The sequence below is a fragment of the Carlito syrichta genome, unplaced genomic scaffold (genome assembly GCF_000164805.1).
Source record: "Carlito syrichta isolate Samal-C Ts95f unplaced genomic scaffold, Tarsius_syrichta-2.0.1 Scaffold167470, whole genome shotgun sequence".
NCBI classification, from domain to species: domain Eukaryota; kingdom Metazoa; phylum Chordata; class Mammalia; order Primates; family Tarsiidae; genus Carlito; species Carlito syrichta.
The window spans coordinates 599,029-614,320 of NW_007111566.1; the positions used below are offsets into that span (position 1 = coordinate 599,029).

The 15,292-nt window shown below is 35.0% G+C and overlaps 1 protein-coding gene across 1 annotated transcript in view; it reads left to right on the plus strand.

Moving 5' to 3' along the window:
* NHLRC2 (NHL repeat containing 2) overlaps positions 1-15,292 on the plus strand; it is a 63,033-nt gene that overhangs the window by 509 nt on the left and 47,232 nt on the right. The window contains exon 2 of the mRNA XM_008051150.2: positions 2,374-2,526. Within this exon, the coding sequence (XP_008049341.1) occupies positions 2,374-2,526 (153 nt within the window). The remainder of the gene's footprint in view (positions 1-2,373; positions 2,527-15,292) is intronic.

Genomic DNA, 15,292 nt, shown 5'->3' on the forward strand with positions numbered 1-15,292 from the left:
CTGATGTGAAGGCAGTGGACGCTCCGTGAATGTTTAGTGGCCCCGGCTGGCCATTCCAGGCTGGTTCCCGAGCATCGTCTCATCAACTTTAGGCATCGTCCTGATACTTATTGATCACTTTTTAATGTGACACACAGCTCGAAACACTTCCGAGGATGTTACCTTATTTAATCTTCTCTATAACTCAATGAGGTGCTCTGATTATTCCTGTTTTACAGTTGAAGAAACTGGAGCACAGGGAGGTTAAATAACTTGCCCAGGATCTCACAGCTAATTACTGCGCAAATGGGATTATACTGACCCCAGATTTGCTGATTTCTTAACCGTGTCGTTCATCTCCGTTCAAAGTCACGAAACTTCTAATTTTTGAAATCTATATTGTAAAATCTATAACCCTAAACATATCTATATATGTTTAAGGTTAGCATCCTGACTCTGAGCGCGTGGAGCATGAAGGAGTAGATATTCCCAGCAGGGTTGTTTGTGAAGCACATCTTACCACGATAAATGAAAATGTATTTTACCTTCTTTGGACAGGAGTGGCATTGTTTTGCCTGGTGGTGTTGGCATGTGTCCTGGCATGACACTGAAACCACATGTATAGTTAATTGGGTGGATGTGGCAGGGTTCAGTTATCTCATGGGAGGTGTATCGGAACCTGCCCCTGACAACAGTGTCTTGGGTGTCTTTCCAAGCCTTTTGTACCCGTCTTGAGAAGTGCTTATTTTTTTGTTATTAATCTTATACTGAACTTGACAAATTGTGGTATTCTTACAGAAGAATTGGGTGCACGAATGCTTATCCCATCAAACAAACTTTAAAATATTGTAGGCATTTATACAAGTATACATGGTATTTTAAAAACCGTCGGAAGGTAGTTTTATAAGTACACTGTTATAAACAAGCAGGCTGTCGGCTAGGATTTGGAGAGTGTTCTTATTTTCTAGTCTTGTTTGTAGTATTTACAGTAACTGCATTTTATTGCCACAAGATTTGACCTCTGACTCTTAAGTAATACACATGATAGAATATTCAGGCTTTGTATTTGACATAGTCTGATTTTCTGCTGTACCTGTTTATTGAGGACAGGACGCTAAATATGAGTATTTTCTTAGTTTATCAGTAAACTATAGTCAAGAAGTCATCAACATAACTTAACCTCAAAAACTGTATGCTTTGTTCATTCCTTAGAAGAAACGCATGTTTATGGAAGGCAGTGCAATATAATGGATGGATTAAATCCCTGTTATCCCATTTGTTGGTTTTGTGATTTTGAACAAGTTACTTGACTTCTCCAAGCCTAACTTTTCTCAAATGGAACTGGTATTTACCTTTCAGGGTTGTTATGTGGGTTAGAGGTAATATATGTAAAATTCTTAATTTACTTATTAAATTTACTTGCTAAATGTTAGCAGCTTTTTAAATTGTATTCATTATAATTGTTGTTATTGTAAAATATTATTAAGCCTGGTAAGTACCTAGCACAGTAACTGAAATGTTGCTTTTCATACCCATCCAAGTCACTCTTGACTATTTACAGAAAAGTCGTAGAAGACAGAGTAATAAATATTTTCCAAGTAGGATATGAAATATGCATTAATTAGTGTGACGTTCTGGATGATCATTTGATTTGGTACATGATTAGCAAAAATGGATAATTAAGAGGTCACTGTATCCTGAAACCTCACTAATTTGGACTAATTGGTAGAAATACTGGTTTGCCAGCCTAGGTAACAAAGCAAGACCCTGTCTCTACTCAAAAATTAAAAAGTAAACTTAGCTTGGTGGCACGTGCCTATAGCTAACTAGGGAGGCTGAGGCGGGAGAATCGCTTAAGCCCAAGATGTCGAGGTTGCAGTGAGTTATGATCGTGCCACCAAAATTGGGTGGAACAAATAAAAAGTAACAGTAAATGACTATAAAGTAACTAGAGTTACTCAATAATAACAAAAATTCTAGAAAAAAAATCTGCAGATCAAACCAGTATTTTCTTTTGTTTTGTTTTGTTTTGAGACAGGGTCTTGCCTCTGTTGCCCAGGCTGGAGTGGAATGGCACCATAAATGCAGCCTTGACCTCCTGGGCTCAGGTGATCCTTTTGCCTCAGCTTCCTGAGTTCCTGGGACTATAGGCATAGCACCATGCCCAACTAATTTTTTGATTTGCTGGGGAGACGAGGTCTCCCTATGTTGCCTAGGCTGGTCTTGAACTCTTGGGCTCAAGCAGCCCTCCCACCTCAGCCTACCAAAGTGCTGGGATTACTGGCGTGAGCCACCATGCCCAACCTGAGATTCCTGTTTTAATGGAAAGTTTTAGATATATTTTCTCTTTGTCTTTTCCTTTAATCATTGTAATTTATTTTTTATAAATTTCAGGACTAGACTGGCTGAACACAGAAGAGCCTATTTCTGTCTATAAGGATCTGTGTGGAAAAGTGGTCGTCTTTGATTTCTTCACCTATTGCTGCATAAACTGTATTCACCTTTTGCCTGATCTCCATGCATTAGAACACACATACTCTGATAAAGGTATCTGCTCTTTAATTACTTTCTAACAGATCGTGCTGGCATAGACACTGGAAGAGTAGCTGACTCATTTGCTCATACAAGAATGAACATTTGGCAAGACTTCAGTGAGTCTAAAAGTAATCTGTAATCTGTGAATTAAGGACTCCATGTGCTCCTTCATGATGGGTTTAGTGATAATGGTTTGCCTATCTAAAGAACTGGCATTTAGTATGTGGTTTTACTCTGAGGATGAAAGCATAATTTACTTTTTTCATGACTGGGTATTTAAAAAGGTCTTTTTATATGTCTAGGCTTACCTAAATTTGTTGTATTGAAAAAATGAAACATATGACTTTAATTTTATACTCTTCTTACTGTGATATAAAGGTTTAAAGTTCTTAATAGAAAATGTGCTTAGGTTTTCATTAATTTTGAAATACATGAACTACAGTGGAATGCAAAATATTATGACAGATTTTATTTGCCCTTGCTTCATTAAAAAATAATTTATTGCAGCTATTGTTTTTCAAAGCACAGTAGGAAATCCTCTTTTATGGTATTACAAATTCTGAAAATATAAGAGATTATACTTATTATTTGCTCTAGAAGTTTGAAAAATTATCAGATTTTTTTTCTTTTCTACTTTCTAAAAAGATAGCATGGGAGGGCAAATAAAATTAATTAAAAGTTTCATTTAATTAGGTTTAAATGAGTTGAAGCTCCAGTCTTGCAGTGGATAAAAAAGAAATATGGTCACTGATTTTGTGGGAGTAAAGATGACAATAGACTATACATGTACAAAAATGAAGGATATCCTGAGACTTAGTTTAAAAAAGGAATGATAGTTTAAATCCAGTTTAAGTGGCACTTCAGATGCTTTTAAATTGTAACAGGTTGTATCTTAAAATTACCAATTGAAAGATTTATTAAGAAATATTCCCAGTAGCTAAATCTTGTTTTCAAAAATGTATCTGAATGGGTTTAATTTGGGTATCTTATTATTTCATAGGTTTTAGATGCCAGTGTTTCTTGTTCAAGCTATCACACTTATTGACCATGTATTATGTGCAGGGTACTCTGTTAACTGCTGACAAAATATGTAACAAAGTTGAGTTAAAAACGTTATGCCTAGAAACATTGGGAAAAATTTCTCAGAGAAGGAAACAATCGAGCTAGAAGTTGAAAAATGAACAAGAAGTTCAGCTGACAATGAAAGTGAGGCAGAAGGGACACTCCTGGCTAAGGAAGTATAGGTTAAATAAGCACGGCAGCACATTAGAGTAGGATTCTTGCTCCAGGAACGGGTGAAAAATGTAGTGAGGCAAGATTGAAAGAGTTTGTGATAAAAGGAGACTGAGGTAGGTTAGGTTAGGACTACATTGTGAAATGCATTGTATAACATTCTTAATGGTTTATATGACTTTTTCTTCTGTTGAGGATATGGAGTTGTTAAGGTTTTTTGATTTGTTTGTTAATAGAAGGATGACATTTGTATTTTAAACCTGCTTTACACATTGGGTTCAGAATCCCATAGTTCACCATTTCCATGCCTAAGATCATCTCTAAAAGACTATTTATTTAACTTAATTGGTTAATTCCATACCTGAAGCAAATTCAGTGACTTCCTAGAATGAATCTTTGTCATCTTCTACTAATTTACTAGAAACATTATTTTTATAGCATATTGTGATAACAAATATTTATTCTTACAAATACACTTCTGGTATGTAAAATACTTTGTAAATAGAGAGAGGCTTCAGAAAGATGGAACAGTAGAAAGCAACAGGAATCTGTTCCTACCTAGACAACAATTGCATTGGCACAATCTGTCTGATGTAGCTCTTTAGGAGCTCTGGAGTCTGTTGGAGGCTAGCAATTTCCAGAAGACTTAGACTGTAAAGTATGGTTAATTTTGGTCAATTTCAGGTCTTAGCTTAGTAGCAGCTACTCAACTCCAGCCCCGGCTCCATGACAGGTAGCCCTGCACATGTTCCTGGTGCAGTTAGGACACGTCTTGAGAGAGCCAGTGTGGGCAAAAAGGACTTTTTCCTCTAAATATCAGGGATCTGTGTTCTGATGACTGATTGCTCCTTCTGATTGCAGAGATGCAGACAAAAAGGCGGTAGCATTGTTGCACCTTCCTACTTGCTTCAAACCTCTTCTTTTGGCTGAAATGACTTCCAGGGATTTTAAAGGGCCAGTACTTTTCTCTCACCTTTCATTTTTCTCTTTTTTCTTTTTTGGGAACCAGACATTGAACACTAGGACATTCAATAGCATCTGCATTTACAAGGGAACTTACAAGGGTACAGAGCACTCTACCCAACCATAGAAACACTACCCAGCAACAGAATTGCATATGGGACATTTTTTTAGTATGTTAGGCCACAAGTAAGTCTCAACAGATCTTATGCAAAGTATCTTTTCTGGTCACAGATGAGATGAAATGAGAAATCAATAACAAATGTACGCATGCCCAGCGGAAGGTGCAGACTCAGAAAATACCGAGAAAACCTTATGTTTATACCTCAGAGTGATTCTTGGTACAGAGACACCCTACAACAATCAAAAAACAAAAACAGAAAACCCTAGAGCAAGAGGAGAATCTTATTTCCAGAATTACTGTATTATTAGATACAAATTTCTGGTTTTCAACAACACCAACAAAAAATCACAAGGCATACAAAGAAACAGGAAAGTATAGCCCATTCAAAGAGAACAACAGCAACAACAAAAATAAAACCAGAAACTGTCCCTGAAAAAAGACCTGATAGCAGATCTACAAGACAGAGACTTTAAAACAACTGTCTTGAAGATACTCAAACAACAAAGGAAGATATAGAGGAAAACAAACTGTGTACAAAATGGAAATAACAATAAAGAGATACAAAACCTAAAAAGAAGCCAGAAAGAATTTCTAAAATTGAAAAGTACTGCAAACTGCAATAAGAAATTTACAACAGGTGCTCCTTAACTTATAATGTGGTTATATCCTGATAAACCCATGGCAGGTTGAAAATACTGGAAGTCAGAAGTGCATTTAATGCTGGCAGCATGACAGGCAGTCCTTAACTTATAATGGTTCGAGTTAGAATTTTCTGACTTTATGATGATTTGAAAGCGGTATGCATTCAGTAGAAACTGTAAGTCTTGTAAGACAGAAGCTTCTAGGCTTATAGTGGGCTTACATCTAGATAAACCCATCATAAAGCCAAAAAATTGTAAGTTGAGCCCTCGCAAGTCATGGATCGTAGAGAAATTGAGAGACAGATTTGAGCAGGCAGAAAAATGAATCAGTGAACTTGAAGATAAGGCAATGAAAATGATTGAGTTTGAGAAACATACAGAACAAAAATCGAAGAAAAGTGAAAGAGTCAAAGGGACATGTGTAACACCATCAAGCAACCCAGCATATGCATTGCAGCAAAGAATATTTGAAGAAATAATGACCAAAAATTTCTCAAATTTGATGAAAGGCATGAATGTAAATCCAAGAAGCTCAGTGAACTCTAAGCAATAAACTCAGAGAATCACACCAAGACGTATTATTATCATTGGTAGAAAGCCAAAAACAAAGAGAATTTTGAAATCAGTAAGAGAGAAGCAACACATCACATAAAAGGGATCTTCAATAATCAGCTGATTTCTCACCAGAAATTTTAGGGGTTAGAAGGCAAGTAGGCCAGTATAGTCAAAGTGCTAAAGGAAAAAGACTGTCAACCAAGAATCTTGTAGCTTGAAAACTGTCTTCCAGAAGTGAGGAAGAAAGTGAGATATTCCCAGATAAACAAAAGCTGAGGGAGTTCATTATTAGACTTGCTCTGAAAGAAATGCTAAAGTAGTACTGCTGGTTGAAATGAAAAGACACTAAATATCCAAAGCCTATAAAGAAATAAAGATCTCAGTAAAGGTAAACACATGGGCAATTATAAAAGCTAATATTATTGTAACAATGGTGTGTAACTCCACTTTTGTTTTCTGCATGATTTAAGAGTTTAATATGTATAAAAATCCTAGCCTAAAAGCATCTATTATTTTAGCTTTGTTTTGTAACTTTACATTTTGTTTTCTTCGTGATGTAAGAGACTAATGCATTAAAATAACCTTTAGCTTATATGCTTGGACACACGTGTAAAACTGTAATTTTGGGATATCAATAACTAAAAGGGTGGCGATGGAGCTGTTAATGGAACAGAGCTTTTGTATGTTATTGAGGCGGTATAAATTCATATATTAGAGTGTTATAACTTTAGGATGTTAAATGTAATCCCCGAAGTAGCCACACAAAAAATAAGCTAAGGAATATACACAAAAGGAAATAAGAAAGGAGCCTAAATGTTTCACTACAAAAAAATCAACTAAACAAAAAAAGATAGTAATGCAAGAAATGAGGGACAAAAAAGCTCTAAGGCAGGAGTGGAGACAAATAGCAAAATGACAGAGGTCCCATTTATCAATAATTACTTTAAATGTAAATGGATTAAACTCTGCAGTCAAAAGGCAGAGATTGGCAGAAAGGATGAAAATTATAATTCAGCTGTATGTTGCCTACAGGAGATCCATTTTATTTATTTATTTTTAAAATTTTTTAAATTTTTGAGTTGGAGTCTCACTCAGTCACCCAGACTGGAGTGCAGTGGCATGCTCCCGGCCACCGCAGCCTCAACCTACTGGGCTCCAGCGATCCTTCCGCCTCAGACTTCCAAGTAGCTGGAACTACAGGCGCGCGCTACCATGCCCGACTAATTTTTTGATTTATTGTAGAGATGAGGTCTCTCCAAGTTGCCCGGGTGGGTCTCAAACCCACGGGTTGAGGCAATTCATTCACCTCGGCCTCCCAAGGCACGGGATTACAGGCTGCATCATCAAGTTCAGCTAGGAGATCCATTTTAAATCCCAAAACACAAGTAAGTTAAACGTGAAAGGTTGGAAAAGTATATTCAATGCAAATGGTAACCAAAGGAGAGCAGCAATAGCCTCTCTTTTTGTCTACTATATTAATAGCAGAAAAATGGACTTTAAATTCAAAAGGTTACAAGAGATAAAGAAGACATTATGTACTAATAATAAGCTCAGTACAGCAAGACATAATTTATAGACACATTTAATAACAGACCATCAAAATATATGAAGCGAAAATAGACAATTATATAATAATAGCTGGAGACTTCAATACCCATTCGATACAAAGCACTTTACTCAATCATGGGAACACTATCCAACAACAGAATTGCGGATGGCACATTTTTCAGCATATTAGGCCACAATTAAGTCTCAATAGATTTAAAGGGATAGATCTTATGCAAAGTATCTTTTCTGATCACAGATGAGATGAAATGAGAAATCCATAACAGAAGGAAAAGTGGAAAATTCACAAATTTGTGGAAATTAAACAGCATATTCCTAAACAACCAGTGAACCAAAGAAGAAATCACAGGAATAATCAGAAAATACATAGAGACAAAAGTAAATGCAAACACAACATACAAAAACTTACAGCATATGATAAAAATGGGACAATTTATACTTACAAATGCCTACATTATTAAACAAAGTATTTCAAATCAACATCAAAACTTTTAAATGTAAGGAATCAGAAAAAGAACAAACCAAACCCAAAGCTAATGGAAGGAAATAAAGATTCAAGCAGAAAGAAACAAAATAGATAATAGAAAAATAATAGAAAAAATCAGTGAAGTAAAAAATTAGTCCTTTGAAAATATCAACAAAACCTTTAGCTAGGTAGACTAAGAAAAAGAGAACTCAAATTACTGAAATCAGGAGTGAAAATGAAAATTTTACTGCTGATTCTACAAAAGTAGAAAGGATTATAGGAGCATACTATGAACAGTTGTACACCAACTAATTGGATAACCAGCTGCAATAGACAAATTCCTAAAATACACAAAACCTAGCAAGACTAAACCATGAAGAAATAGAAAATCTGAGTAGAGTGATAGAATACAGACTGAATAGTTTTTCTGTACTTGACTGTTAAAATATTGTTTGTAGAATACATTTTTAAACATTAAAAACGTACTTTGTAAGTGATCTCAACATTGTAATTTCAAAAGATCAATACTTCAGCAATTTACTATTATATGAACATCCAGGTATCTTAACAACAAAAAGTTTTTATAGCGACTAGAAGATAGGTTTAATTCATATTCACAAAATCAGACACACTGAGAGATGATCATGACAGTACAATGAGCTGTCACTCAGTCACTAAATTAAATTTGCTTTCTTGTAGCTAAATGTCTTCTCTTCCACTACTATTTAATATGTTTCTGAATCTTCAGCAATGCTATTTATGTTCCTGAAGCGACATTTGGCAATGTGTTTTAAATTCTGTGGGATGTTCAGTTCATTTTATCAGAAAGCCAAAAATGTGCCACAGAATGAGGAAGTGCCTATTAATTCAGAACACCTTGAAAGAGGCCCAGTTTAATAACCAATGTCCTTCTTCTGTAAAACAGCTTTTAAACTCAGCTTTATCATAGAGGCCAGTATCACTTTCACAGTAGCATTACAAAATTACGATGACAAGGAGTTTTAAAGCAAAAAAGTAAAAGATACTTAATAGTAATGAATTGTTCTGATGTTTAAGCAGTTTTTAAGAATGTAACTGTGCTCTAAGGCTTTTATTAATTCATAATAATTTAGCACATTTATATTAGACTGATAAGTATCTCAGTGGTATTTTTCTCTTTTTTATTTGAGAGTTTCTGTGTTTTTTTAAACTACTTTATGCTGTATGTATTAATGGTGTATTACTATATAATACCCAAATTTGGCACAATGGCTATTACCTATGAAAAAGAATTCTTGTTTTATAAGAAAACATCTATTAGGAAAACCTTGTATATATTTTAGCATGTGATTGCTCGGTGCACAATAATGTATAAGTAAATCAGACTTTTAAAAATCTGAATTTCATATTGCAACTGTAAATGCTAGCATTCTCATTATGTAATATATGCTTTTGTCTGTTTTATATTTTATTAAAAATTAGAAGAATGCACTTTTTAAATAATTTCACTTTGTGTCATTTTTTCCAAAACCGCTTCCAGGTTTGATAATTCACATAGGAGGACTCACAGGCTTCAGCATATAGGTACACTCATGGCAATACTTTATTGCAGCAAAAGGATACAAGGCAGAAATCAGGAAGTGGAGAAGATTCATGGGGCTCAGTTCAGAGAGCCACCAGATGTGTGATCCTAGAGTCCTCTCTCAGTGGAATAAACCCAGGCAGAAGTTGTCAAGGAGTTGTCACAACACATTTGATACGTTGCCAACCAGAGAAGCTCAAAAGTCACTAAGGTTTTTATTGGGAGCTAGTCATGTGGGCAGCTTCAGCCTACTGGCATGTCCCAAAGTTCCAGACTCCCCGAAGGAAAGCAGGTGCTGATACAAACAACTTAGGAATACTAGTCTCTCTTCTCACTTCTGGGAGTGGTGAGGACCCTCCTGATAACCAAGGTCCCAGATGCCAGGCAACAGCCAGTCTTGTTTGCAGGACTTTCAAAGAATAGCAGTCAGGCTGGCTCTGATAATTCTTCTGCATACAATTTATATTTTCTTTTTTCAGTAGTCTATTTATTTATTATTCTGTGTTCCTAGGTAGTTAAAGTGTTATGAAAATATTGGCTACTTTATGGCAGATTTTCAGTGTTTGGTGTGGATACCAGCCTAACATAATTTTTGCCTGGCTTTCAGTTTTCCTTCTGATCTCTGCTTCCATTTAGTTTTCAGTTATTTTGATCCTTTCATTTCATGTTTCTGTTGTTCTTAGTATAAAAGCTAAATTCTACCTCTCCAGCATCTTTTGCACACCCTTTTCCCTAACCTCTCTGGCTTTCCTTCAGTTTCTTAATATTATTATTCCTCTTGCTCTAACACTTTGACACATAGTGTGTCCTCTGCCTAGAATGATCTTCTCACCCTTTTTGTGTAGTAAAGTCATGCTTGTCTTTTAGATCTCAGAATATCTCAGTTTATAGTTTTTTAATACCTTTGAACATGCCCAAATAGTCTCAATCCTTGCATTTAACTAGGTTATAATATAGCCTGTGATTAAACCACACTTTCCACTACAGTGTATACAACTGTAATTGAGTGCAATTAAATCTATATTTGTATACTCTGAGAAATAAGACCTTTGAAGCTTTTAAAAATGATTTATTTTAAAAAGTTGTTTAATTACTAATATTTTAGAAACAGTTATAATTTTTATATAGTTTTTCCCTTTCTAATTCTCTTCCTTCCTTGCTCTCTTTGTCTCCTTCTTTCTTTTCTCCTTCTCTTTCTTCTTTCCTTCCTTCCATATTTTCTCTTACATTAAGTAAGATCCTTATGTTTGTAAAAGATTAATAAATGAAAGTCTCTAACCGGGCTTGGTGGCTCAGCCTGTAATCCCAGTACTTTGGGAGACCGAGGTGAGTGGATTGCCTGAGCCCACAGGTTTGAGACCAGCCCAGGCAATTTGGCAAGACCTCATCTCCACAATAAATAAATAAATAAATAAATAAATAAATAAATAAATAAATAAATAAAATTAGCTGGATATCATAGCACGTGCCTCTAGTTCCGGCTACTTGGAAGGCTGAGGTGGACGGATCGCTGGAGCCCGGCAGGTCAACGCTGGGTAGCTGTGAGTGTGCCACTGCACTCCAGCCTGGGCGACAGAGTGAGATTCCAACTTAAAAAAAAATTGGAAGAATCATTTACATTCTTTTTTATTGTGTATGCTTAATAGAAAAAGCAAAATAATTTAAGAAAAATCTCTGTACTTTAAGGTTCTTACTGAAAAAAATAGGAGTGGATATTTGGCAGTTGTCTTTGTATGTAGATCAGTATAGATATTCTGTCTGGACAACATGATATGGTTTACATATTACACAAATATATAAATTTCTTTAGTACTTATGTCCTGTCTGTTTACTCATTTTCTGCTTACATACTAGGCACTGTACTGGTGAGTAATAAAGAATGCATGGTCCCAATATAATTAAGTTAGTTTAACAGGGAGATGCCTATAGTCAAATAATCATACATATTTTTATAATTTCTGATTAGTGCTAAGTAGGAAATTACAGGGTGCTTTGAATACAAATAATGGAGTTTAATCTGGAGGAATTAAAGAAAGTTTTCTTATGAAAGTAAAAATTAAGCTTGACTTCTACAAGACAAGTATGGCTTTAGTAGGTGAGAAAGGGTTAGAACATTCTAGACAAAGGAAAACTATATCAAGCCCTTAAAGCAAGAGGAATAATTATATTCTCGAGAAACTAAAGGAAGACCAAGTTCTAGAACACACTGAGAAAGGAGAAAGGTGTGGAAAAGATGCTGGAAAGATGGAGTTTGGTTGTTAGACTAGGAACAATTGATAATCAGTGAAGTATTTTCTGCAGTAGGATGACGTGATCAGGTTTGCATTTTTTAAAAGATCACTCTGACTCCTGGATGAATAACCAGTTAGTGGGCAAGAGTGGGTATAGGTGATCTCTGACAAAGCTGTTGTGTTCCCTGTAAGACAGGATAACTTGAAACTAGTCATAGGTGATAAGGTCAATAGGACTTGGTCGTGGATTAAATATGAGTGATGAGGGAGGGCTAATTGGTTATTACTGTGATTTTTCTTGATAGGTTTTTTTGCTTGTATATTTAATTGGATATATGATGAGGCCATTCAGTGGCAGGAAACACTAGAAACGACGTTTGAGGAGACAGTCATGAGTTTAGTTTCAAGTGTCTTTGAGACTTGCACTTCATTCTCCATATGATTTCCCATTGCTCATAGGTTAAAAATCCATGTCCTTAATATGATTTACAAAGCTCATCTTATTTGTATGTTTATTCTGGTTTTGTTTTATGCTCTCCTTTGTTCTCTGTGCTTAGTTGCTTTCCTTCTTCAGTCTTTTGTGTCCTTTATTCTTCCTTTTTGTATGTGCTATATTTTGTATGTCCCTGGAATCTCCTTCAGCACTCTCTTCACCTAGTTTACAACTTCTTATCATTCAGATCTTACTTTAGTCATCACTTCTTTGAGGTAGTGTTGGGGTATGTTGATCAGAAGGAAAATACTGTGATATATCATAATATGACATTTTATGATAAATATTGCATATATGTAATATGTACAAAACATATATGGACTTAATGCATGGATTCTTGTTTAATTTGGTGAGTTATAAGTTATTACTGTCATCATTTATTTTGATGTCCAAATTGTCCCAGAGCTGAGTAACAGGATCCCATTCAGGCTATCTTCTGTGTTCTTTTGACATGTCCTTATCACTTTTTGAGCACTTTCCTGCTTATCACACCAAAATGTTTTCAGTTTTACTTGTACTTATCCATCCCTTAATTAGCCATTTCTCTAAAGAGCTCTGATTCCTTTTAGGGCGGAATGGTATAAAGAAACCACGATCTAGTCACTAGGTGTGCTCATTGCTGCAGGGGTGTCTTTGCTTCTATTCTCTCTCAAATAATTCAGAAATTACTTAGGCTACTGCTTTCCACCCTCCCATGAGGTTATGTTATTCATTTGAAGTACAGTTAAATTCATTGGTTTCTGTTTGTATTCCATTTTAGACCCCCTCCCCTTGTTTGGTTTTGAGTGTAAAACAACATGGTCTTCAAAGCGAGAACTAAACAGAAAGGTATTCTCATTCTATTGACCATCTCTTCTACCTGTTCCTGTTTTCCCATTTCTGTCCCATACTTTAACTTCTTTATCTGTTTTTAAATAAAACTTTAATTTCCTTTTTTAGCATACTAAGCATCTTTTTATATATTTAATATGGCTATTTATTGTATGTGGAGTTTTATCTACCATTATATTTCTAAGTGGTTATTATTTGAGTATATAAAGGCTATGGATTTCCTTGTGTGACCTTTATATTCTGCTTCCTTCCTGAATCTTTTATTATTTGCCTTAGTTTTATAACAGATTCTTTGAGGTTTTCCTGATATACTGTTATATCATCTGCATATAGAAAATTTCCAATTTTTGTGTCTCTAATTGGTTTCACTTATCTAATTATGTTGGCTAATCCCCTACGCCAATTCATTGTTAAGTAACAAGGGAGGTAGTGGGCATCTTTCCCTGTTCCTTATCTTATTGGGAATACTTCTAGTGTTTTTTCCATTAAGTAAGAGACTGGTTTTAGTACTCATAATTACATTTATTTAATCAGTTAACAAAGTATGAAAATCAATTTACTTTAAGCAAATTATATGTTAATAAACCTAATATGATAAAAGGGTTTATCTCTCCTACTTCCTGGTTTGGAGGGGAATGGTAGCCACTGACTTTGAATCTCCTAATAATAGTCCTCCCTCCCTCCCCGAGCATAAAAAGAACAAGGAGAGCAAGTAAAAGCACACTTGACTCTGCATTCCACCATACTAGGAGATGGAGAATTTTATGTCCTTTGTGTTACACTTGTAAGTTAAAAAATAAACTAAATTTCAAAAAAGGTTCTGTTGCTGTAAATCTGTGGGTGCTGAGAACAGCGACAGGGAAGCTTAAAAGACTTCATGAGAAAAAGTAAAATGCTTTAGAGAACTTAGACAAAGCACAAACAGAATAACCCCTTTACTCTCAGAAAGAGAAATTCCAGTACAAAGTGCAAAATACTGAACACAGGTTTTGACATTCTAGATCATATTACCAGCTCTTAGAAGCATGAAGAACTGGGAATGGAAGCCTCATAGAAGCATATATGCAAACTGTGGTTTCCCTTGGAGACAGACCACTGAAGGAAAAAAAGGAAATAAGGGAGAAGTTAAGGATCCAGCAGAAACAAAAGAGAAACAAAACATCAACCACCCTGCAACAGTGCTAAAGGAAACTGTCAGAAGGGGGTGCTCTCAAACTATGAACCTTGTTCACAAAATGAAGAGTGGGGAAAAGCAGATCATATTCATATAAAAGTTATGGTAAAAAAACTGAAAATGCAGTTCAAAGTTGAAATGCTGATAAATTTTTTATCAATCACAAAATTGACAAAACTGTAACAGTGCTTCATACTGGATTAAGTATCCTCATTCAGCATTTGGAAATAATGAAAAAACAGCTTGAGTCAGAAATTCAAAAACCAAGAAATGGACTAAAAAGAAAAAAGGAAGAAACGAGTATTAATTAAACTTAGGAAAGTAATAAAAGAAGAAGTTTAAATTTATTTTAGAAATGAAAACTAAATTATAAGATGCCCAAGGGACAATGAATTCATATACAAACTTAATAAGAGACATTAAAGAAAATGGGGAGAGGGTTGGTTATCCCAGGGAATGAAAACAAGCTTAAAAAAAAAAGGAAGTTAAAAATTTTAGAAAACAATGTTGGGAAGAGGAGGTCCAACATAAGACTACTTGGAGACTTTTAAGAAAATCAGAACTGATTGGATCTAATTTCTAAAATTGCAATCCAAGAAAACTTTCTGGAAGTAAAAGAAACTTTGAGTGTACATATTGAAAAAGCCTACCAAATACCAGGGAAAATTGACCCAGAACAGTCCAGGGAGTATCCTAATAAATTCTCTGGGATTTCTCTGTTATATCATCTGCATATAGAAATGTTTTAACTGTTATGCCTCTAATTGATTTCACTTGTCTAATTATGTTGAGTAACCCTCCACCCTAATTCATTGTAAATAACAGTGGAATTAATAGTAACATTAGTAAAGTTAGGACATTTTAAAGATTGGAAAAAAAATCCTTAAGGCCTCCAAACAAAGAGATACCTTACAAAGAATGTATATTAAACTGGTCATACTTT